We start from the raw sequence: 26,636 nt of genomic DNA on the forward strand, positions 1-26,636 counted from the left end.
GTTTAGCTCACATAATATAATAGTATGCATTCATGTGTCTGTAACAGAATAAACGAGGCAAAAACAAATGTACACATTAATACATGAATTTCTATTGCTTCGAAAATATGTTTTAACAGTGAGGGAGTGCCAACACAGCGCCCCCTATCAGTCATCTAGTGTATAAATAAATAATTGTGTGCACCAGCCTATTCTGTGTAGAGCCCTCTAGTAGTGTGTTATTGAACAGCAGATGGTGCTGTGGTTATTGGTAAAGACTGGAATTTGGTATTCTATAAGGATCCCCATTAGCTGTTGCAAAAGCAGCAGCTACTCTTCCTGGGGTCCAACACACAACATGAAACATAATACAGAACATCATTAGACAAGAACAGCTGAAGGAATACAGCAGTGGCACGTCCACCTGTCCAGAGGAGAAGATGCCATTCCCTTTGATGAGGAAAAAAATCATACAAACTGTTCTGAACAGTGTGAGATTGTGGGTCTAGAAAGGTAGGCTAGTACTGGTACTATCTAACCTCAACGTGTAGCTGGTAAATTATTATTTTTCTTTAACCTTTATTTAACTTGGCAAGTCATTTAAGAACAAATTCTTATTAGGGTTTGGCCTACCCCAGACAACACTGGGCCAATTGTGCACGGTCCTATGGGACTCACAATCACAGCCCATGGTGATACAATCTGGAATTGAACCAGGGTCTGTAGTGACACCTCTAGCACTGAGCTGCAGTGCCTTAGACGGCTGCGCCACTCAGGATCCCCACTTATACACATACACAAAAACCATGACAGATGAATCTCCTCCATATCATTAAATGAATGTGGAGTGAAAAGTGGGTTAATGTATTCACCTTGGGGATTTGTGGTCCTTGTTCAAAGCAGGACTGGGTTCTCCATGGAGTTCCTCTCTATCTCTCTCCATTATTATTAATATATGTATATTTTAGTCATTAATTAACAAGATCAGGGAAGATCAGGAATCAGGATTACATCTAAAATGACAATAACTGGAGTTCTTTCTTTGTAAAACCAGTTAGCAGTTCACAGGGTTGGGTTAAGGTTTTCTTCATTGTTAAGGCGGCTAGTCGTCCCATACTAGCATAGCAATGACATCACTGAAGAAACTATCACCCCTGCCCTCAACCATAACTAAATATGCTTATCTTATCTCACCTTATAGCTTGTAGCCTCTGGTAGAAGCTCACTCCTTCCTTACACAAGCCAGAAGGCGTTGGCTCAGCTGGTGTGAGATGTGAACGCAGTATCATAAGACTCTTTGCCCACCTGTGCTCTGCCATAAAAATCAGCCTATTCAATATTTTATTTAACCAGGAAAGTCAGTTAAGAGCAAATTATTATTTACAATGACGGCCTAGGAACAGTGGGTTAACTGCCTTGTTCAGGGGCAGAATGGCAGATTTTTACCTTGTCAGCTCAGGGATTTGATCTTGCAACCTTTCGGTTATGAGTCCAAAACTCTAACCACTAGGCTACCTGCCGCCCCAAACCAATATGTGTCTAACCCACACAGAACAGCAGCAGAGAAAGACTTTATTGGAGATAAACACGGCAGAGAGGAAGCACATGGAAAAATGTTACCTAACCACTGATACAGGGTGAGATATTTTGTCATTCCCCTGATGGTTAAGTTTAGGATAGGAGTTAGAGAGATCTGATCCTAGATCTGTGGTAAAGGGCAACATCTACCTCGAGCAGTGGCACAGCATTTGCATCCCAAATGGCACCCTATTCCCTACATAGTGCACTTCCCATAGGGCTCTGGTCAAAAGTAGTGCACTATATAGGGAGCCATTTGGGAAGCGTCACCTCCCTGTAGCCACCATGCGTTGGGAAATGTTGTTGTGATTCTGAGCATGTCTGGCACTGGCCGTGCGTCAGAGGCCCGCTGACACATACAGAGCCGCCTGCCTGCTCCCCTCACTGTCTGCCTGCCTGCCTGCCTCCCTGCCCCCTCCCTGTCTGCCTTTCTCCCTCCCTCCCTGTCTACTTGCCTGCCTCCCTGCCAGCCTGCCTGCCTGCTTCCCTGTCTGTCTGTCTCCCTCCCTGCCTGCCTGCCTGCCTGTCTGTCTGTCTGTCAGCCTGATTACCCAAGAACACAGCATGAGAAGGAACAGCAACACTCTGACAGGTGGAGTGAGTCAGAGAGAGAGAGAGTATTTAGTGTGAGATAGAAGAGAGAGAGAGATTAAAGAGTGCGAGAGGTGCGTCTCTGCCCGACATGTAGCATGACACTTAGACAGCGCTGTAGAACACATCTGAGAGATAGCATATGAGTGAGTTCTCGCTGTCCCCATTTCAAATCAAAATCAAATTAAATGTATTTATCACATACACATGGTTAGCAGATGTTAATGCGATTGTAGTGAAATGCTTGTGCTTCTTGTTCCGACCATGCAGTAATATCTAACGAGTAATATAACCTAACAATTTCACAACAACTACCTTATACACACAAGTGTAAAGGAATGAATACGAATATGTACATAAAAATATATGAATGAGTGATGCCCGAACGGCATAGGCAAGATGCAGTAGATGGTATAGAGTACAGTATATACATATGAGATGAGTAATGTAGGGTATGAAAACAATATATATGTCACGTTCTGACCTTAGTTCCTTTGTTTTTGTCTTTGTTTTAGTATGGTCAGGGCGTGAGTTGGGGTGGGCAGTCTATGTTCCTTTTTCTATAATTTTGGATTTCTGTGTTTGAGAACCATACCAGGCCAATCAGAGGCAGCTGTCAATCGTTGTCCCTGATTGAGAACCATACTTAGGTAGCCTAGTTTCACTTTTGAGTTGTGGGTGATTATTTTCTGTTCTGTGTTTTATTTCACCATTCAGGACTGTTCGTTTGTCGTTTTATTGTTTTTGTTTCAGTGTTCACTATTCTTATTAAAAACAAGATGAACACCCACCACGCTGCGCTTTGGTCCAGACTGTTACAGAATCACCCACCACCAAAGGACCAAGCAGCGTGGTAACGGGCAGCAGCAGCGATCTCCAGACTCCTGGACATGGGAGGAGATCCTGGATGGCAAGGGACCCTGGGTACAGCCGGGAGAGTATCGCCGCCCCAAGGCAGAGCTGGAGGCAGCGAAAGCCGAGAGGCGGTGGTATGAGGAGGCAGCACGGCAGCACGGTTGGAAGCCCGAGAGGCAGTCCCAAAAAATTATTGGGGGGAGCACACGGGGAGTGTGGCTAAGTCAGGTAGGAGACCTGAGCCAACTCCCCGTGCTTACCGTGGAGAGAGGGGGACCGGGCAGGCACCGTGTTATGCAGCGAGGCGCACGGTGTCCCCGGTGTGCAGGCATAGCCCGGTGCGGTACATAGCAGCGCCTCATTTCGGCCGGGCTAGAGTGGGCATCGAGCCAGGTGCCATGAAGCCGGCTCAGTGCATCTGGTCTCCAGTGCGTCTCCTCGGGCCGGGGTACATGGCACCAGCCCTACGCATGGTGTCCCCGGTTCGCCAGCACAGCCCAGTGCGGGCTATTCCACCTCGCCGCACTGGCCTGGCTATGGGGAGCATTCAGCCAGGTAGGGTTGGGCAGGCGCGGTGCTCGAGACCCCCAGTGCGCCTCCACGGTCCGGTCTATCCGGTGCCTCCTCCAAACACCAGGCCTCCGGTGGCAGCCCCCCGCACCAGGCTGTCTCTCCATGTCCTCCCTACAGGTGCTCCCGTCTGTCCTGAGCTGCCAGAGCCGCCCGTCTGTCCTGAGCTGCCAGAGCCGCCCGTCTGTCCTGAGCTACCGTCTGTCCTGAGCTGCCAGAACCGCCCTTCTGTCCTGAGCTGCCAGAGTCTCCCGTCTGTCCTGAGCTGCCAGAGCCGCCCGTCTCTCCTGAGCTGCCAGAGCCGCCCGTCTGTCAGGAGCTGCCAGAGCCATCCGCCAGCCAGGAGCTGCCAGAGCCGCCCTTCACTCCGGAGCTGCCGGAGTCTCCCGCCTGTCCGGTGCTGCAGGAATCTCCCGTCAGTCCGGTGCTGCCGGAATCTCCCGTCCATTCGGGACCTAGGGTCCCCAGTCCGAGGTCGGCAGCGAGGGTCGCCGCTCTAAAGAGGCCACGGAGGCAGGTGAAGAGGTGGACAAAAACTATGGTGGAGTGGGGTCCACGTCCCGCGCCACAGCCGCCACCGCGGACAGACGCCCACCCAGGTTCAGGTTTTTGCGACCGGAGTCCGCACCTTTGAGGGGGGTGTACTGTTACTTTCTGACCTTAGTTCCTTTGTTTTTGTCTTTGTTTTAGTATGGTCAGGGCGTGAGTTGGGGTGGGTAGTCTGTTCCTTTTTCTATGATTTTGGATTTCTGTGTTTGGCCTGGTATGGTTCTCAATCAGAGGCAGCTGTCAATCGTTGTCCCTGATTGAGAACCATACTTAGGTAGCCTTTGTTTCAGTGTTCACTATTCTTATTAAAAACAAGATGAACACCCACCACGCTGCGCTTTGGTCCTCTCCTTCATACCGTTACAATATAAAGTGGCATTGTTTAAAGTGGCTAGTGATACATTTAATTACATCAAGATGGCAAGATGCAGTAGATGGTTTAGCGTACAGTATATACATATGAGATGAGCAATGTAGGGTATGTAAGCATTATATAAAGTGGCTAGTGATAAATTGATTACATCAATTTTTCCATTATTAAAGTGGCTAGAGTTGAGTCAGTATGTTGGCAGCAGCCACTCAATGTTAGTGATGGCTGTTTAACAGTCTGATGGCCTTGAGATAGAAGCTGTTTTTCAGTCTCTCGGTCCCCGCTTTGATGCACCTGTACTGACCTCGCCTTCTGGATGATAGCGGGGTGAACAGGCAGTGGCTCAGGTGGTTGTTGTCCTTGATGATCTTTTTGGCCTTCCTGTGACATCGGGTGGTGTAGGTGTCCTGGAGGGCAGGTAGTTTGCACCCGATGATGCGTTGTGCAGACCTCACTACCCTCTGGAGAGCCTTATGGTTATGGGCGGAGCAGCTGCCGTACCAGGCGGTGATACAGCCCGACAGGATGCTCTCGATTGTGCATCTGTAAAAGTTTGTGAGTGTTTTTGGTGACAAGCCAAATTTCTTCAGCCTCCTGAGGTTGAAGAGGCGCTGCTGCGCCTTCTTCACCACTCTGTCTGTGTACGCCGAGGAACTTAAAACTTTCCACCCTCTGCACTACTGTCCCGTCAATGTAGATAGGGGGCTGCTCCCTCTGCTGTTTCCTGAAGTCCACGATCATCTCCTTTGTTTTGTTGACATTGAGTGTGAGGTTATTTTCCTGACATCACACTCCGAGGGCCCTCACCTCCTCCCTGTAGGCCGTCTTGTCGTTGTTGGTAATCAAGCCTACCACTGTAGTGTCGTCTGAAAAGTTGATGATTGAGTTGGAGGCGTGCATGGCCACGCAGTCATGGCTGAACAGGGAGTACAGGAGAGGGCTGAGAACGCACCCTTGTGGGGACCCAGTGTTGAGGATCAGCGGGGTGGAGATGTTGTCACCTACCCTCCCCACCTGGGGGCGGCCCGTCAGGAAGTCCAGGACCCAATTGCACAGGGCGAGGTCGAGGCCCAGGGTCTCGAGCTTAATGACGAGTTTGGGGGGTACTATGGTGTTAAATGCTGAGCTGTAATCGATGAACAGCATTCTCGCATAGGTATTCCTCTTGTCCAGATGGGTTAGGGCAGTGTGCAGTGTGATGGCGATTGCGTCGTCTGTGGACCTATTGGGGCGGTAAGCAAATTGGAGTGGGTCTAGGGTGTCAGGTAGGGTGGAGGTGATATGGTCCTTGACTAGTCTCTCAAAGCACTTCATGATGACAGAAGTGAGTGCAACAGGGAGGTAGTCATTTAGCTCAGTTACCTTAGCTTTCTTGGGAACAGGAACAATGGTGGCCCTCTTGAAACATGTGGGAACAGCAGACTGGGATAAGGATTTATTGAATATGTCTGTAAACACACCAGCTGGTCTGCGCATGCTCTGAGGATGTGGCCGGGGATGCTGTCTGGGCCTGCAGCCTTGCGAGGGTTAACACGTTTAAATGTTTTACTCACGTTGGCTACAGTGAAGGAGAGCCCGCAGATTTTGGTAGCGGGCCGTGTCAGTGGCACTGTATTGTCCTCAAAGTGAGCAAAAAAGTTGTTTAGTCTGTCTGGGAGCAAGACATCGGGGTCCGCGACGGGGCTGGTTTTTCTTTTGTAGTCCATGATTGACTGTAGACCCTGCCACATACCTCTTGTGTCTGAGCCGTTGAATTGCGACTCCACTTTGTCTCTATACTGACGCTGTGGAGGGAATAGCTACACTTTGTATTCGGTCATGTTTCCGGTCACCTTGCCCTGATTAAAAGCAGTGGTTTGCGCTTTCAGTTTTGCATGAATGCTGCCATCAATCCATGGTTTCTGGTTGGGGAATGTTTTAATAGATGCTGTGGGTACAACATCACCGATGCACTTGCTAATAAACTCGCTCACCGAATCAGCGTATTCATCAATGTTGTTGTTCGACGTTATGCAGAACATATCCCAGTCCACGTGATAGAAGCAATCTTGAAGCATGGAATCCGATTGGTCCGACCAGCGTTGAACAGACCTGAGCCCGGGTGCTTCCTGTTTTAGTTTCTGTCTATAGGCTGGAAGCAACAAAATGGAGTCGTGGTCATCTTTTCCGATGGGAGGGCAGGGGAGGGCCTTATATGCGTCGCGGAAGTTAGAATAACAGTGATCTAGGGTTTTGCCAGCCCTGGTAGCACAATCGATATGCTGATAGAATTTGGGGAGCCTTGTTTTCAGATTAGGCTTGTTAAAATCCCCAGCTACAATAAATGCAGCCTCAGGATATGTGGTTTCCAGTTTACATCGAATCGAATGAATTCTTTCAGGGCCGTCGATGTGTCTGCTTGTGGGGGAATATACACGGCTGTGATTATGATCGAAGAGAATTCTCTTGGTAGATAATGCGGTCGGCATTTAATTGTGATGAATTCTAAGTCAGGTGAACAAAAGGACTTGAGTTCCTGTATGTTGTTATGATCACACCACGTCTCGTTAATCATAAGGCATACACCCCCGCCCTTCTTCTTACCAGAGAGATGTGTGTTTCTGTCGGCGTGATGCGTGAAGAAACCAGGTGGCTGCACCGACTCAGAAAGCGTGTCTTGAGTGAGCCATGTTTCCATGAAACAAAGAACGTTACAGTCTCTGATGTATCCCTGGAAGGCAACTCTTGCTTGGATTTCGTCTACCTTGTTGTCAAGAGACTGGACATAGGCGAGTAGTATGCTCGGGAGCGGTGCACGATGTACACTACGTACATACTATGTACGTACTATGTACACTACGGAGCCTGACTAGAAGACCGCTCCGTCTGCCCCTTCTACGGTGTTGTTGTTTTGGATCGCCGGCTGGGATCCGATCCATTGTCCTGGGTGGTAGGCCAAACAGAGGATTCGCTTCGGGAAAGTCGTATTCCTGATCGTAATGTTGGTGAGTTGACGTTGCTCTTATATCCAATAGTTCCTCCCGACTGTATGTAATAAAACCTAATATTTTCTGGGGTACCAATGTAAGAAATTACACATAAAAAAACTAAATACTGCATAGTTTCCTAGGAACGCGAAGCGAGGCGGCCATCTCTGTCGGCGCCGGAAGTGTTGCCCATCCACCATTCCTTTTCTAGTAATGTCTGGGAGCAGCGGTAGGTTCATTTCCCTGTAATGTACCGTTCCCCTGTCCCCAGTTTCCTCTCCTCTAAAGTGTTCATGTCTTATTCAACGTGACACTATGAATGATTCATGGAGCCATCTGCTGTAGCAAGCGAGGGGCTTCCCTCCCCTACATGCTCCATCAGCAGGGGGTACCATCCTAGGCAGGAGGGATTAAGGGGAGAGGGCGTGTGTGTGTGTGTGTGTGTGTGTGTGTGTGTGTGTGTGTGTGTGTGTGTGTGTGTGTGTGTGTGTGTGTGTGTGTGTGTGTGTGTGTGTGTGTGTGTGTGTGTGTGTGCGTGTGTGTGTGTGGGGACTGACAAAAAGAGCCCCGGCTAACATGAAGCAGAGGCCCTGTGGGGTGTGTTGCAGTCGGCGGCCATATTGGCCTCAGTTAACTCAGCAGGGCTATGTGTTTAAGTATTTATGTGTACTGTATATTATCTCAGCTGTGACGTTACACCACAGTCATGAGACATGGTCATAGGGTTTCAACCCTTTATTGCCAGTTACACTGCACGTGTTTCGGTTACAGTAGAAATATATTCAACATCTGAAACACAAATGTATACACGATCCTAGATGACGAAGTCCCTTTACAATGTGATGTACTGTATGTAGCCTATGTTGATTTTGAGTGAACTAGGGCTTTCAGAGTAGGAATTGGTAGGTCAGCCATTTTACCTATAAACACTGAAGTTCCCAGTCTGTTAAAGTGAGGCACTTTTATCAGAGTCCGTCGCGGATGGTGCACAGCAGCTAGTTTCATTTCAACACCAGATTGGAGTCTTCACACAGCCTGACAGAAGTAATGGAATTCGTCAGCTATGACAATTTTCCCTCCGGACATTCTCCTCATCCGTCTATCGCTGCAGCTGCCGGCCTCACAGAAATACAAAATGAGGTTTGTGAAGATAGTGGTACAACCACATGCTGTTTTTTTACTGACAATGGGTTCGAGGTAATATTTCTTGGCAAGCTACCAGCACCCGTATGCAGTCCCAATACATCTGGTTGATAGCAAACCATTTGTGGCTGTTAATATACAGGACAAGAAAGGAACTAGAAATAAGAGCACCATGACAACTCCTCAGACTTTGTTCCAAGCAGAGTTGCCACTGAAGGTTGAGCTCTAAATGTTTTTTGATGTCAGGATTGCTCATATCAAGAGACACTTGATGTAGATGAAATGTAATGTAGCGGCCTAGCTGGCTGAGCTAGCTTGAAAAGATCCACAACTCACCCCAAACTTTTCTAGACAGGACTAGACTTCCAAGAACTGAGGTGGCACGATATGTACTCTAGTATGATTTCACTTCCACATCTCATAGTATGATACGTAGAGGTGTCAGAATCCTGTCCTGGAGCTGAGGTATTGAGCCGACAGCAACAACTGTTCAACCTGTTTTGATTGTCTTACTTATTGCTCTCTTCTAGCACTCTCCGGACTCAGTGATACCAAGAACAATCCACAGAAAAACACTAACAGAAAGAGATTTGTCGCCAAACAATAATGAATAATTGATTAGATTTAGAGAGCTTTTCCAGATGCTCAGACTAGACGCTTCACATTGTGTAAGAGGAAACACACGTCATCCACCACCACTGGGCAGGGACTGTGATTGGAGGTGCCTTTATGTATAAATGAGAGGGCTGGGGCCGAGGGCTGACTAATGGTCTGACCATCTGTCCTGGCAGGTGCACTGACGCTCATGCAAACATGAGACGACATCGCACCTTTATGCTGTGCCACTGTGAGCTGCAGGAAGAGCCTTTGAGATAGAGCTTTAGCTTCGGTAGAAATACAGTAAGGGGAACATGATGAAGAGACACACATGCAAGGCATTTAGGTAGGAGACCCTCTTGGATCATTATTATTCTGTATCTGAAAGCGAAGCAAGGCACTTGTGTTTGCTTTGGTGTTGCATCAACAGGAATTACTGCTCTGTTTTGCTCTGTTCAGCCCTGTTCTGTTATGTTCAGCTCTGTTGTGCTTTGTTCTGTTCTTTTCTGCTCTTCTCTGTTTGGTTCTGCTCTGTTTCTTTGGATCCTGATGTTCCTGGAGCAGGGAAGCAGGGGGAGCCACACCCCTATGTTCCCTATAGGATTCCAGCCACTCACAGCAGGATTACAGTCACACTCCATCCTCCCCTAGGAGCCAGCTAAACAACACTGAGCCACTTCCTGACAGATTAAACACAGCACATTAATGATGCCTGGAGGAAACCACCAACAACAACAGAGCAGACACCTTTTAACAAGCCGCTCATCTGGCTCACACCCTCATCCAGCTTTTTTCCTTTAAAAACAACACGGCTACAATCAAACCAGACAGACAAAAGAGGCTGTGGGAGATACAGGGACTCAGTGTGTCCCCAGAACAGTCGCTCACTGGATGGCAGAGCGGGAGAATTGGCAGGGAGGGTGATGTAGAAATGAAAAGAGCACTTTAGATTTCAAAGGGGAAACGCACCCCTCCTTCTCCCCTTAGCAGAGACATGATCAAAGGTACTGTTGTTCTATGGGCGCTCAAAGCCAGGCTCTTATCATTGAATCTTGTTCAAATAAAATAGTTTTTGTTTGTTATTTATTTGTTTACTTTAGGATGGGGGGGTTGAAGGGGGAATAGAATCAGAGTGAAAACGAAACCCCAATCTGAATTCTGTTACAGAAATCTTGACACCTGACTGTGTTTTATTGAAACTCCAAGAAACTTCAAGAAACGTTATGTTGCATAACTGACAGCCCACATGAAGAAATACTTACTATAGATTTCTGTAGTATACTGTAGAATACTATACTACAAACTGTAGTATCCCCCAATCATGTGTAGTACTTACTATAGAATTGTAGAACACTATAGTTAATACTACAGTATTATCCTCCAAATAACACAATGTCCGCAAAAACACAACAGTCTGTAAAAACACGACAGTTTTTTAACTATAGTAACAGTACCGTTTTAATTTGCATATAACCTGCCTATTCCCCTCCCCCATATCCCAATTTGTGCCAGCCATAAGTGAGAAACCTACATGCCAAGTACAGTATAGACCATATATTGTGTTATAGAAAAGAACTGAAGCTCTCAACTATCCATTCAGACTCCAGTCCTACCTACCTACAGGTTATGGAAAATTTGCTCTTTTAGAATTTGTCCAGCAGGATAATGAAAATAATAAAACAAAAACACTATAGTAACTACTACAGTAATGTCTACAAAAACACTATAGTAAATACTACAGTAGTGTCTACAAAAACACTATAGTAAATACTACAGTAGTGTCTACAAAAACACTATAGTAAATACTACAGTAGTGTCTACAAAAACACTATAGTAAATACTACAGTAGTGTCTACAAAAACACTATAGTAAATACTACAGTAATGTCTACAAAAACACTATAGTAACTACTACAGTAATGTCTACAAAAACACTATAGTAAATACTACAGTAGTGTCTACAAAAACACTATAGTAAATACTACAGTAGTGTCTACAAAAACACTATAGTAAATACTACAGTAGTGTCTACAAAAACACTATAGTAAATACTACAGTAATGTCTACAAAAACACTATAGTAAATACTACAGTAATGTCTACAAAAACACTATAGTAAATACTACAGTAATGTCTACAAAAACACTATAGTAAATACTACAGTAGTGTCTACAAAAACACTATAGTAAATACTACAGTAATGTCTACAAAAACACTATAGTAAATACTACAGTAATGTCTACAAAAACACTATAGTAAATACTACAGTAGTGTCTACAAAAACACTATAGTAAATACTACAGTAGTGTCTACAAAAACACTATAGTAAATACTACAGTAATACTACTCTGTAATGCATGTTGATGGGGGTCAACGACAGAATTCTATACATCATTGGAGGTAACGAACACAGATAAAGAAGACAAGAAGGGAAGTGTTATGCTCGTCAAGGTGGATAATGACATCCTAAAATGGTCCTTAAAGTGACAGCCATATTGTGCATCCTTGGCTGAGCACACCATAGGCTTCCTTCTCGGCACTACTCTTCAAACCCAGAGGGATTGACTGTGCTTCCGAAGTGGAAAAGGAAGATAGAAATGATTGCATTTATACTGCACATTGGGGTTGACTACTCTGAGCTATACAGTAGTAGCTGAAAGAGCTAGCAGAGACTGAAGGTAAGGGGACCTCTCAACCATGGTTTATATGTAAATGTCTGTTCACTTTTGATTAATGAGAGGGAAGGAGAGGGAGAGAGAGACAAAGAGAGAGGGAGAGAGAGACAAAAAGAGAGGCAGAGAAAATGTGAAAGAGAAACAAACGGAGATGGCAGAACGAGGGGGATAGAGAGATTCACATTATTCACTGGTGCTGGCAGGGTTTCTGAGTTGGACTGATCAATAGTTCATTAAAGGCTCAACATGGTGCCAAATAAAGTACGATGCTTGGGAATGAAACTATAAGCTCAACAAGGCTCCCTTGCTCTCTCAGCAAAGCTGTGGGTCCATTCTACAGTGAAGGCACCAAACTAAACCAGGCAATACACAGAACCAACAGGGGAGTTCATCTCCATGGCAACGGCAGTCTCAGCAGCCCGCCTGCCTGCCAGCCAGCCTGCGTGGCCATGAGAGTTACTATTGTGCTGTGTTGGTCTCACTATAACCTGCCATTGTCCCTGTTTTCACACCCAATACTTTTCATCTGCGCCATGTTGTTATTGGATAGGTGTAATAACAGGCAGCCTGGCAGGCAGTATTGTTGTTATTGGATAGGTGTAATAACAGGCAGCCTGGCAGGCAGTATTGTTGTTATTGGATATGTGTGATAACAGGCAGCCTGGCAGGCAGTATTGTTGTTATTGGATAGGTGTAATAACAGGCAGCCTGGCAGGCAGCAGTGTTGTTATTGGATAGGTGTAATAACAGGCAGCCTGGCAGGCAGCAGTGTTGTTATTGGATAGGTGTAATAACAGGCAGCCTGGCAGGCAGCAGTGTTGTTATTGGATAGGTGTAATAACAGGCAGCCTGGCAGGCAGTATTGTTGTTATTAGATATGTGTAATAACAGGCAGCCTGGCAGGCAGTATTGTTGTTATTAGATAGGTGTAATAACAGGCACCCTGGCAGGCAGTATTGTTGTTATTAGATAGGTGTAATTACAGGCAGCCTGGCAGGCAGTATTGTTGTTATTAGATAGGTGTAATAACAGGCAGCCTGGCAGGCAGTATTGTTGTTATTAGATAGGTGTAATAACAGGAAGCCTGGCAGGCAGTATTGTTGTTATTAGATAGGTGTAAAAAAACAGGCAGCCTGGCAGGCAGTATTGTTGTTATTAGATAGGTGTAAAAAAACAGGCAGCCTGGCAGGCAGTATTGTTGTTATTAGATAGGTGTAAAAAAAAACAGGCAGCCTGGCAGGCAGTATTGTTGTTATTAGATAGGTGTAAAAAAAACAGGCAGCCTGGCAGGCAGTATTGTTGTTATTAGACAGGTGTAAAAAAACAGGCAGCCTGGTAGGCAGTATTGTTGTTATTGGATAGGTGTAAAAAAACAGGCAGCCTGGTAGGCAGTATTGTTGTTATTAGATAGGTGTAAAAAACAGGCAGCCTGGCAGGCAGTTGTAACGGCGTTCTTTGTTTGTAGAAAGAGAGTCGGACCGAAATGCAGCATGGTGGTTACTCATGTCTTTAATGAAGAAAAGTGCGATACATGAAAATAACTAATAAATACAAAAACAACAAACGGAACGTGAAACCTAATACAGCCTATCTGGTGAACACTACACAGAGACAGGAACAATCACCCACGAAAGACAAAGCGAAACTCAGGCTACCTAAATATGGTTCCCAATCAGAGGCAACGAGAATCACCTGACTGCTGATTGAGAACCGCCTCAGGCAGCCAAGCCTATACAACACCCCTAATCAGCCGCGATCCCAAATACTACAAACCCCAATACGAAAATACAATAACATAAACCCCTGTCACACCCTGGCCTGACCAAATATATAACGAAAACACAAAAATACAATGACCAAGGCGTGACAGAACCCCCCCCCCCCCCCCCCAAGGTGCGGACTCCCGGACGCACCTCAAAACCATAGGGAGGGTCCGGGTGGGCGTCTGTCCATGGTGGCGGCTCCGGCTCGGGACATGGACCCCACTCCATAAATGTCATAGTTCCTCCCCTTCGCGTCCTGGGATAATCCACCCTCGCCGCCGACCATGGCCTAATAGTCCTCACCCAGAACCCCACAGAACTGAGGAGCAGCTCGTGACTGAGGGGCATCTCGGGACTGAGGGACAGCTCGGGACTGAGGGGCAGCTCGGGACTGAGGGGCAGCTCGGGACTGAGGGGCAGCTCGGGACTGAGGGGCAGCCCGGAACTGAGGGGCAGCCCGGAACTGAGGGGCAGCCCGGAACAGAGGGGAAGCCCAGTACTGAGAGGAAGCCCAGTACTGAGAGGAAGCCCAGTACTGAGATGAAGCTCAGGTAGGTAGTAGGCTCCGGTAGATCCTGGCTGGCTGGCGGATCTGGAAGATTCAGGTTGACTAGCAGATCTGGAAGATTCTGGTTGACTAGCAGATCTGGAAGATTCTGGTTGACTGGCGGATCTAGCTGCTCTATGCAGACTGACAGCTCCTTGCAGACTGGCAGCTCCTTGCAGACTGGCAGCTCCTTGCAGACTGGCAGCTCCTTGCAGACTGGCAGCTCCTTGCAGACTGACAGCTCCCTGCAGACTGGCAGCTCCTTGCAGACTGACAGCACCCTGCAGACTGGCAGCTCAGGCTGCTTCAAACAGGCAGGAAGCTCCGGCAGCGCAGGAGAGGAGGAAAACGCTGGCTGCGCTGAACAGGCGGGAGACTCCGACAGCGCAGGAGGGAAGGAAGGCTCTGGCTGTGCTGAACAGGCGGGAGACTCCGACAGAGCAGGAGAGGCGAGGCGCACTGTAGGCCTGATGCGTGGTGCGGGCACTGGTGATACTGGAGCGAGGACACGCACAGGAAGCCTGGTGCGGGGAGCTGCTACCGGAGGACTGGTGTGTGGAGGTGGCTCTGGATAGACCGGACCGTGCAGGCGCACTGGAGCTCTTGAGCACCGAGCCTGCCCAAGCTTACCTGGCTCGATGCCCACTCTAGCCCGGCCAATACGAAGGGCTGGTATGAACCGTACCGGGCTATGCACCCGCACTGGAGACACCGTGCGCTCACTAGCATAACACGGTGCCTGCCCGGTCTCTTTAGCCCCCCGGTAAGCACAGGGAGTTTGCGCAGGTCTCCTACCTGGCATAGCCATACTCCCTGTAAGCCCCCCCCCCCAATAAATTTTTGGGGCCGACTCTCAGGCTTCCATCCGCGTCGCCGTGCTGCTTCTTCATACCAGCGCCTCTCTGCTTTAGCCGCCTCTAGTTCTTCCTTGGGACGGCGATATTCTCCAGGCTGAGCCCAGGGTCCTTTTCCGTCCAGTTCCTCCTCCCATGTCCAATTCTCCAAGTGATGCAGCCTCTCCCACTGCAACTGCTCTTCACGATTAGCAGGGAGAGTTGGCTCAGGTCTGACACCCGACTCAGCCACTCTCCCTCTGAGCCCCCCCCCCCAATACATTTTTGGGGCTGCTTTTCGGGTTTCCTTGCCAACCGTGTTCCCTCGTATCGTCGGCTCTTATCTCCGGCTGCCTCTGCTCTCCTAAGTGCCTCCACCTGTTCCCATGGGAGGCGATCTCTTCCAGCCAGTATCTCCTCCCAAGTGTAACAACCTTTGCCATCCAATACGTCTTCCCATGTCCATTCCTCCTTTCGCTTCTCCTGCGGTCGCTGCCTGTAACCACGCCGCTCGGTCAGTGTGTGGTGGGTGATTCTGTAACGGCGTTCTTCGTTTGTAGAAAGAGAGTCGGACCGAAATGCAGCATGGTGGTTACTCATGTCTTTAATGAAGAAAAGTGCGATACATGAAAATAACTAATAAATACAAAAACAACAAACGGAACGTGAAACCTAATACAGCCTATCTGGTGAACACTACACAGAGACAGGAACAATCACCCACGAAAGACAAAGCGAAACTCAGGCTACCTAAATACGGTTCCCAATCAGAGGCAACGAGAATCACCTGACTGCTGATTGAGAACCGCCTCAGGCAGCCAAGCCTATACAACACCCCTAATCAGCCGCGATCCCAAATACTACAAACCCCAATACGAAAATACAATAACATAAACCCCTGTCACACCCTGGCCTGACCAAATATATAACGAAAACACAAAAATACAATGACCAAGGCGTGACAGCAGTATTGTTGTTATTGGATAGGTGTAATAACAGGCAGCCTGGCAGGCAGTATTGTTGTTATTGGATAGGTGTAATAACAGGCAGCCTGGCAGGCAGTATTGTTGTTATTAGATATGTGTAATAACAGGCAGCCTGGCAGGCAGTATTGTTGTTATTGGATAGGTGTAATAACAGGCAGCCTGGCAGGCAGTATTGTTGTTATTGGATAGGTGTAATAACAGGCAGCCTGGCAGGCAGTATTGTTGTTATTAGATATGTGTAATAACAGGCAGCCTGGCAGGCAGTATTGTTGTTATTGGATAGGTGTAATAACAGGCAGCCTGGCAGGCAGTATTGTTGTTATTGGATAGGTGTAATAACAGGCAGCCTGGCAGGCAGTATTGTTGTTATTGGATAGGTGTAATAACAGGCAGCCTGGCAGGCAGTATTGTTGTTATTAGATAGGTGTAATAACAGGCAGCCTGGCAGGCAGTATTGTTGTTATTGGATAGGTGTAATAACAGGCAGCCTGGCAGGCAGTATTGTTGTTATTGGATAGGTGTAGAAAACAGGCAGCCTGGCAGGCAGTATTGTTGTTATTAGATAGGTGTAATAAAAGGCAGCCTGGCAGGCAGCAGTGTTGTTATTGATATGTGTAATAACAGGCAGCCTGGCAGGCAGTATTGTTGTTATTAGATATGTGTGATAACAGGCAGCCGGGCAGGCAGTATTGTTGTTATTAGATAGGTGTAAAAAACAGGCAGCCTGGCAGGCAGTATTGTTGTTATTGGATATGTGTGATAACAGGCAGCCTGGCAGGCAGTATTGTTGTTATTAGATAGGTGTAATAACAGGTAGCCTGGCAGGCAGCAGTGTTGTTATTGGATAGGTGTAATAACAGGCAGCAGCGTTGTTTGGGTTTTGCACTGCCTGGCTCTCCAGTCCCACTGAGGGATTAGCAGCATCCATTTTCTCCTCTGCCTGTGCCCTGTGAGACTTCCTGGTATGGGATAGATAAAATATACTTCATATTGTTTACTTATCTCCAGTGGAGGTTTGGTGTCTGGAAATAAGCCTGTTTTTATTGACCTGGAGTCCAGTGTGACATTAGGCCTTGTGAGTCGCTAGCTAGCACAAACACAACACAAATGTTTCACAACAGGTGACAAGCCAGCCAGTGAGGAGCCTGTTCCCCTCCACCTGCTGAGTCAGGTGGCTGTCAGTGTGACCCCCAAACAATTGGTTGGCCCTGAGACATTTTATTGGCACACAATTCACAGTGGAGGTGCCGTAGCCCATACCACAGTGGCCTTGCTGACACAGGCTCTCAGAAGCACATTCTGGGTTCTGCAGGCCTATGTGTTTACAAACATACTGGACATTTGGAGGGTCTTATTTTCAGGGACCGAAGTAAAATGTCTAGACGTGTACTAGCAGTTTACAAACAGCATACTCGACTTTTCTGATGTTCTTGCTTTCAGGGACCGGGTGAAAACGTTGGAGAGACAGTCGGTCTATCTGGAGGAGGATATCGTCTTGTTTAAACGTCTTTTGAAGGGCACCATAGTGATTCATTTTATAGTTTTTATTGATTCATTTGTTGCAATTATTATTAGTCGTACGGTATATTACATATGACATATTACAGTCACCTGATGGCTTTGCAGGAAAGCCAAACTTAATGTGTGAGCTGAGCACTGCATGCATGTTAAAGATGTGAAGCACGGTAACACTCTCACGCCATCCGACAGGCAAACAGACATCAGTGCACTTAATATTCCCCCTGATCCAGCGGCTCACTGTCATTGGTCCACGGGTCAACAATGATTCATATTTAATGTCGGATATAGCCTTCCTACTAGACCAGGAAATAGCAAGATCCCCTATGAATGCCACATCACTTATTGGGGGATCAAGCAACCCCCAGCCATAGATAGCCTTGCCCCTGGCCGGCCACTTGCCTAACCTCACACAGCCATACACTAGCTATGGCCTTCTGAGGTTGCCTTAGAGGCTAGTTCTGGGAGTTGGTTGAGTATGACAAAAAACAACCCAATCTCTGAAATGGATCTAAATTCATGCAAACATAGTGTATCTACTACAAGGAACACATCATGTTTTAAAAGATAAAGAGGCAAAACAAAGGATTAAAGGCCAGGTGCAAGAGGTTTAAAGGTCTGCTTTCAAAGCCATACAGATTTGGATATATGGCTTTAAATCGTCAACAATGAAGGACATATGCTACAACAACACCGCGGTGCATATTGTCAGTAGGTCTACAGCTGAATCTATACAGGTGATCACTAGTCTACAATATAATGCTTATCCAGAGTGTTGATTTGTGACAAGCAAACTGTTAAACTACTGTACATTTCCCATAATGACAATCAGTAGTGCTGTGAAAGAGTCAAATGACCCTGCCATTGAGAATGTGTTTGTTGGGTGAGCATCCAAATCACCACATGCTGAACATAGCTGAGATGCTAACAGCTGCCTGCTCACTCTACTGTGTTCACTCACACATAGGGAATGATGGAGAGTGATCAAAGTCAATCCAAAGCATTCAGCACCTCCTCCCAGGCTGCAGGCTAAGTTTAGGCCATGTTTCATTACCGGCAACATGTAAAGCCCTGACTAAGAGTCAGAGACACTGTTTGTTCAACGTCTATTGGTTCTAAATCTAACACACCACACAATTACTGGAATTTTTAGCCACCTTGGAATTCCTCAATCACAGACTAATTGGTTGGATGGCCGGCACTGGATGACCTCTGTGGCTATTTCACCTTTGAACCCCACTCGGTTGGAAGTCTGAAAGGAAGTTCTTAATGAGATATTTTCTAGCTGCCTCAGTGATGGGCAGTATCCCGGCTGCTCGGAGAGATCTATACGCACCGAGACCAGAAGTCCATCACTCTAAATCCCTTACTTTCTTCAGTCTCTTGTGTCGTGTTACTGTAGTCCTTGGGCTCTTTTATTAATCATCTCTTCTGCAAGGGAGGCGAGGTCTTATTCATTCAATTCCCCTGTAACCTTCACTCTCCTTGTGTTTTACCCTTTAAAGGGGCAATCCGCATTTGAAACAATAACAAAGTGTGTTCCCCGCCACTGTTTCGGTAAAAAGCTGGGGGTGGTGCTGGAGAAATGTAACCACTCTCAAATTAATAGACAGAGCTATTTATGCAAAATAACTCATATCAAAGTATAACTTTAACCATGTTTTGAGGCTTTACAATGTTTGTTTACATTTACTATGTTTACAAACATTGGAGTAAAACAAGGTTATATTGTGGTTTATGATGGGGTATGACAGTCGAACGAACCTCATGAGGCATTTATAAGTTTTATTCTTCACGAATCAATGGGTACATATCATTAATTTATGAGTTAAAAAATGAATGTTGCAACTGCAGATTGCCCCATTTACGTTGTTTTCCCTTTCTGAGAAGAAAATAAGTGACCTTTGGACCAGTGTAAATGCTGTCGCCAAGCAACCAATGTAACTAAGCGGTGCCAGGCCAGATCCAGATCAGATCCAGGCAGCTCCTATCAGGCAGATTTAAATGCATTACCCGTTCGTTAACACAGCCGCAGCTAAGCCTTACACATTGTAAGCTTTAGCTGGAGCTTCTACAGCCTAGCTTTCAACCTGGAGACCAGAGGTTGTTTCCTCTTGAGGCCTTCAGTAATGGGTTTCAGACAGAGGTGAGCTAGCTAGGCTAATGTCGGTCTGAGAAGGGAGTCCACCAGACGGTGGAGATGATGATAGTGTAGAGGGGGATTTGTAATGAATACTGAGAAACAGATACATGTAGGATCTTAATTTGATCAACCTGTTGCAGGACACCTTTCTTGTAGTGAATTTCAGATTTAAAAAGGCTTCTGAAGTTTGTAATTTCCACTTTTCCCTTATGAAAAATGTATTAACCCCTACAAGAACCCCTACAAGAATTTTCATTAATTATAATCCACATAATAATGAACATGTCCTGTTGCTGCAGAATTATTTTCCCGCTGTAGCAAACTGTCTCAAATTAAGATCCCACATCTGTATGAGCAGCGCTAACAGAGTGGACAAGGAGGCGACTACTGATATGGTTGCCTGGGAGATGTGTGCTGGGCTGGTGGAGTGTAACTGTTTGTCTCTGTTAACCATACTCCTAGCTGGCTGAAGTAGATGGGTAAAGGTTTTAACTCCTTGTTATCCCCCTATTTTAACACAGAATCAACATTAGTTTAAAAAAAAGCATTTATTTGAAGTTTAATTCACGTTTGTTGACTAACTAGCTAAAATTGAATATTGATCTGATGTCTTTGCTCAGTTGGCAGCCTAGCCAATCTCCTATGATTATTTAGAAATAACTTTAGCTGAGCACAGCCATTTAAATGCTGTACAATAAGACGCACAATCACATTCTCAGAGGAATAAGCCCCAACAAAAGCCTGGTACAGAGGGAACACAAAACACACAAAACATTATGCTTCTTATTCCCATCTGGGCATTAATAATATGCCTCCACAGCATGAATTAGGCCAAGTCTTAGGGCGTCTGTCTGTTCTTAGCCTACTGAACAAGCTGCCGTTTCTACTACACAGAGAGGCCTAATACCAAAAGGCTATGGGATTGTCTATCAATGTACTGCATCTATAGGCTTGTTTCAGTATATATACGCACAGTCTTCAAGCTACCTTCAAGCTACAGTTCATAGAAAACATGTATATGAAGGGGAGAAACTCTGCAAAAGGGTATGGCCTGAATGGACTTGAAAATGTAAATGTTATCCATAAAATCAGACCATCTTACACTCTTGGAAAGAAAGGTTCCAAAAGGGCTCTGCGGCTGTCCCCAGGAGAACTCTTTTTGGATCCAGGGAGAACCCTTTTTGGATTCATGTAGAACCCTCTGTCGAAATAGTTCTACATGGAACCCAAAAGGGTTCTACACTAAATTAAGCCTTTAACGTTACACGTTATTATCAGGTTAATTAGATGGTTAAAAAGGTGCTTGTGCAAAACAGCATTTCAAAAATAAAGTTATTTGTTGTCTTGACACTGACAGTCTTGTACCCAAAACGATATTTCTCCAAAATAACAGTAGTAAATCTAACAATGTGTCACGCCCTCCCTCCGGCGCTCGACATCGCCGGTCTACTAACCACCGGTCCTGGCAACCCACAGTTTTCTCCTTGATTACCGCCCCTTTATTTATCCCTCAGTGGTCTTCAGTCACTAGATGTTATTGTTTTCTCTCACGTTATGTACCTCAAGAAGACAATAAACACAGAGAATAACATGTCAAAATTGAATGGGGAGAAAATGTGATCAGAACTACGATTACTGGTCCTATTGTGTCATGTTTGTTAATTTGCTTCGGTTCTTTATTAAAATCACCTTCTTCACCATTTTGCTGACGTTACACAATGCTAAGCCCTTGGTTTACTACAATGTGGCAAACGGAGTGAGAAGTGCTGAGTAATTATGCCAAATGTGTCAGATACTCTCACAGTAATCATGCAAAGAACCTTTCTGGTACTGGTCCAGGCAACAGCAGTAAATAACAGATTGATAGCCAGGCTCTAGGTACACTCTTAGAAATAAATGTGCTATCTAGAACCAAAAAGATTATTCGGCTGTCCCCATAGGAGAACCTTTTGAAGAACCCCTTTTTGGTCCAGGTAGAACAATAGGTTCCATGTAGAACCCTCTGTGGAAAGGGTTCTACATGGAACCTAAAATTGTTCTCAGATGGGGACAGCCACAAAACGCCTTTGGAACACTTTTTTTCTAAGAGTGTAGCCATTGTTGGGGTTGGAGCTCTTGGCATAGAAGTTAGAGACAAAAAGAGTAGGCACCCAGAGCAGAATGACAGCTGAGCTGGCCTCAAACAACCTCCCCCTGCCAAGCTCTCAAACAACCTCCCCCTGGTAAGCTCTCAAACAACCTCCCCCTGGTAAGCTCTCAAACAACCTCCCCCTGGTAAGCTCTCAAAACAAGTAAGACAGCAGGGCAGAGGCACTCTGTCTCATCCTGTCTCCTCCTGTCTCTGTTTATCTATCTATCTCTGCAGTCTATCCTCATACATCTGTCTGTCTGGCTAGGGAGGAAAACAGCCTCTAATATGTTTAGTTAAGCAGGCCATATGGCTTTCTTTGTCTAAGTGGCCCTCAGGTCAACATCAATGGAGTCTGCTTGTTGGAGAAGGAATAGGTCTATTTTAATACAAGTATAGCTGCAGTGGGTGGCTGGCTGGGTGGATGGGTCAGGGTGGCTGGGTGGGTGCGTCAGGGTGGGTGGGCCAGGGTGGATAGGCCAGGGTGGATGGGTCAGGGTGGATGGGCCAGGGTGGGTGGATCAGGGCGAATGGGTCAGGGCGGATGGGTCAGGGCAGGTGGGTCAGGGTGGATGGGTCAGGGTGGGTGGATCAGGGCAAATGGGTCAGGGCGGGTGGGTCAGGGCGGGTGTGTCAGTGTGAGTCAAGGTGGGTGGATGGGTCAGGGTGGATGGGTCAGGGCGGGTCAAGGTGGGTGGGTGGGTCAGGGTGGAGGGGTCAGGGCGGAGGGGTCAGGGCGGATGGGTCAGGGTGGATGGGTGGGTCAGGGTGGATGGGTCAGGGCAGGTGGGTCAGGGCGGGTCAAGGTGGGTGGGTGGGTCAGGGTGGAGGGGTCAGGGAGGAGGGGTCAGGGCGGAGGGGTCAGGGCGGATGGGTCAGGGCGGCTGGCTGGGTGGATGGTTCAAGGTGGGTGGGTCTGGTTTGGTTGTTTAAGGCACAATGGGGTGTGTTATATGGCCATTATACCACGGGTAAGGGCTGTTCTGTATACAGCCGTTAGCCGTGGTATATTGGCCATATACCACAAACCCCAGAGGTTTCTTATTGCTATTATAAACTGGTTACCAACTTAATTAGAACAGTAAAATGTAAATGTTATCCATAAAATCATACCATCTTACAGTCTTGGAAAGAAAGGTTTCATAAGGGCTCTGCGGCTGTCCCCAGAGGAGAACCCTTTTTGGATCCAGGGAGAACCCTTTTTAGATTCATGTAGAACCCTCTGTGGAAATAGTTCTATATGGAACCCAAAAGGGTTCTACCTGGAACCAAAAGGAGTTCTTCCAAGGGTTCTCTTATGGGGACAGCTGAAGAACCTATTTTGGTTCTAGATAGCACCTTTTTTTTCAAAGAGTGTACAAGTTGAAAACCAACCCATAAAAATAAGTCTGGCCAATGGTGACGGTGTACATTTACAACACAAACCTAACGACAACTAGGTCAATCTTCAGTCCCTGCAGAAATCTTAATTGAGGAAATGACAGGTAGTACACAGCATTGTACGAGATCTTCAGTTTCTTGGCAATTTCTCGCATGGAATATCATTCCTTTCTCAGAACAAGAATAGACTGACGAGTTTCAGAAGAAAGTTATTTGTTTCTGGCCATTTTGAGCCTGTAATCGAACCCACAAATGCTGATGCTCCAGATACTCAACTAGTCTAAAGAAGGACAGTTTTATTGCTTCTTCAATCAGAACAACAATTTTCAGCTGTGCTAACACAATTGCAAAAGGGTTTACTAATGATCAATTAGCCTTTTAAAATTATAAACTTGGATTAGCTAACACAACGTGCCATTGGAACATAGGAGTGATGGTTACTGATAATGGGCCTCTGTACGCCTATGTAGATATTCCATTAAAAATCAGCCGTTTCCAGCTACAATAGTCATTTACAACATTAACAATGTATACAAATTATTTAAGATCAATTTGATGCTATTTTAATGGACAAAAAATGTGCTTTTGTTTCAAAAACAAGGACATTTCTAAGTGACCCCAAAATTTGAACGTTGGGGTGCAACACACTAAAGGGTAAACAAATATGTTTTGAGCAAAACAGTTTAGTTTTTTTTACACAACTGCAAACTTTAAGGACTTGGTTTGATAGGAAGTCGTGATGTCATCGGCCTCCCTACTTGCTTGAGGAACAAAACAAAAAACGTGGAGGACTTTCCTTTGAATGCCAAGCAGCCCACAACCCAACTGTTACCAGCAGCCATGGCATCAATCTAAAGTGGACTAGGTAGCCTACATCAATGACATGTCAGTTCAGGGATCAAATCCCCCCCCCCCCATCACCATCCTTTCATTCACTACATAGGAAGCGACAAAAACCTCATCCCGAGAAATCATGATCGATCCTGTGACGACACATGCTGTAATCCTGTGAGATGACGTGAAAGCCTATTTCTTCTGTATGTCCCCTTGCAGATATGGACTGCACAGAGGGTGGCAAGGTATTAGTCAGACCCCCGTGGCCACGGATGGAGAAGGGGTTGAGGGACACTGGTCCTGGTTAAAAGTAGTGCACTATATAGAGAATAGGGTGCCATTTGGGACATGGCCACAGAGAATGTGGGTCACAGACATAATAGATGGGATGGATGGATGAGATTAGAGCTGGAAATATGTGTTCGCTGATGGGAGGTGTGGGTTCTGCCTAACTGCCTTCCTGATGCTCCGATAAGTACAATAGCACCTTTTAAATGTTTTAATTGAACCATTATTCAACTAGGAATTTATTTAACTAGGCAAGTCAGTTAACAAATATATATAATAACGGTATACTTGTAAGATCATTCATCAAATACAGTGAGACAATTATAGGCTATCTCAATAAATAAGAGGCATAACACCCAAACAGTCTCACACACATAATTCAACCAATTGGGGTGGTGCTACAGGAGAGTTTACACATTTGCTTTAATGGGCACAGTGTCCATCATGGTACTTTGAGAACCTGCCACCATTTGATGCATTGAACCTCCCACCATTGGGTATCACATTATTTGGATAGTCCATCTGGAGATGTTCTACAGATTATCTACAGGCTATCAGTAACATTTCAACTAACCCTAGCCCTTATTCTAAACATAACGGTGGCAGGGTAGCCTAGTGGTTAGAGCATTGGACTAGTAACCGAAAGGTTGCAAGTTGGAATCCCCGAATCGTTCTGCCGTTAACCCACTGTTCCTAGGCCGTCATTGAACATAAGAATTTGTTCTTAACTCACTTGCCTAGTTTAAAAAAAATAGCCGTAACCTTATGAAGCAGTTGCTTATCAACAGATAGTTTGTTGATAGTATGACCATCTAGAAAATCCAGACTATCCAAATAGTGTGACCAGATGTTCATTAGGTTACCTGTTGGACTATTCTTAACATTCTTACAACAGCATGCGAATGTTACAAAATCACAGGAAAAATCTATGTAAAAAAATTATAATAAATGATGGCTTCGTCAGCATTAGCGAAAAAAAATTAAGGACATTTCACATAATCAACGTTTGTTTCAATATTTATAGCCTACTTGATACAAATATATTTCCTAGCCTATAGAAGAAAAAAACTCCTCAAACGTTATAATAGTGCTCGGCTATAATAAAGATAACGGTCCACGCAGCGCGCCCACTAATAAACATGCACTTGTTCCAAGGCAGCAGCCTGTGCGCACGGCACAACATCCGTTTTTTTCAACGTAAACTATTCAATCATAAAGGTCACAAACTAGATTATTACCTACATATGACATTTAGGACGACAATAAACTATCGCTTTGTCATGTCTGCTTACCCAAAACACGAAGGAATAGACGACGAGGAGCGTTTTGAGGCAGGTTATCACTGGTTTGGTCTCCATTCTTCTTGATGCCATTCTACAGTAAAATGGGGCACTGGGTTTTCAGCGGGGCTGCGTTGCTGTGATTCTCCACTGGGCTTTGTTGGTTCAGTTGATCCACCCGCAGTCTTTCACAGCGCAGTCGCTCTCTCCTCACTGGCAGTAAATGAATGAGCTGCAGGTGGTTCTACAGGTCTCGGACCTCTCCATGCGCCGTCTGGCGGGGTTCACGGGTTACAGTGAAAAACCTGATCAATGATTATTATGGGGTGTATATAACAGGTGTTACAAAAAGTCAATGAATCCTTTTAAAATACTTGTTGCATTTTATGTGAAAGTCGTTACAAAAACATTATAATACTGGTTTAAAGACCAAGCCTATTTTTATTTTTTTTACTATTAGGGGTACAACTATTGAAAATAAATTAATCCACAAATTAAGCCACAAATATTTTGCTCAATGTAAAAGCAAGATGGTTGGCTGCGGAGGAGGTATTGCAATTTGGAGAGTGACTAAAGTTCATGTGATCATCTGACAAGGTGTGAAAAGTGTTCACAGACTGGTAACAGAATTGACAGGCTGGTGTTCCATGTGAGATGCTTGAGATTGCAACGTATCGTGAAACTGCAAGGGAAAGATCTTATCAACCAACGGGGGCATAGGCTCCACAAACATAGTCTAATAGGCCAGTTAACCTCGTCCAGGCTAACTGTGAAGTCAGGAGGACTTCGAGAGTTAGGTGTTATAGCCAGACTAAGGGAAACCTAGCCACAGAGTTAAACACCATCTTTGACCATGGGTGTATCATTAGTTGATTCAGTTGATTGTCTGTTGCAAAACCGGTTTGAACGAAACGGGGAGGGGCCTAACTTAATTTGTCCAATAAAAACGATTGGTTTTACGTTTGGAGTAAACGGTATCCGACTAATGAATAAACCCCTGGCACTGGCCGCATGAGATACCGGTAACTACCTTACCCTCTTATCTCTCGGCACGTTCCTCTGCCC

The 26,636-nt window shown here is 45.8% G+C and overlaps 1 protein-coding gene across 1 annotated transcript in view; it reads right to left on the bottom strand.

The window, feature by feature from the left end:
* Positions 1 to 25,842, bottom strand: part of LOC109885165 (tetraspanin-7) — a 37,603-nt gene extending 11,761 nt beyond the window's left edge. Inside the window, exon 1 of the mRNA XM_031823944.1 lies at positions 25,584 to 25,842. Within this exon, the coding sequence (XP_031679804.1) occupies positions 25,584 to 25,664 (81 nt within the window). The 5' untranslated portion in view covers positions 25,665 to 25,842. The remainder of the gene's footprint in view (positions 1 to 25,583) is intronic.
* Between the last annotated feature and the right edge of the window lie 794 nt (positions 25,843 to 26,636).

This window comes from Oncorhynchus kisutch, linkage group LG5 (assembly GCF_002021735.2).
Source record: "Oncorhynchus kisutch isolate 150728-3 linkage group LG5, Okis_V2, whole genome shotgun sequence".
NCBI lineage: Eukaryota > Metazoa > Chordata > Actinopteri > Salmoniformes > Salmonidae > Oncorhynchus > Oncorhynchus kisutch.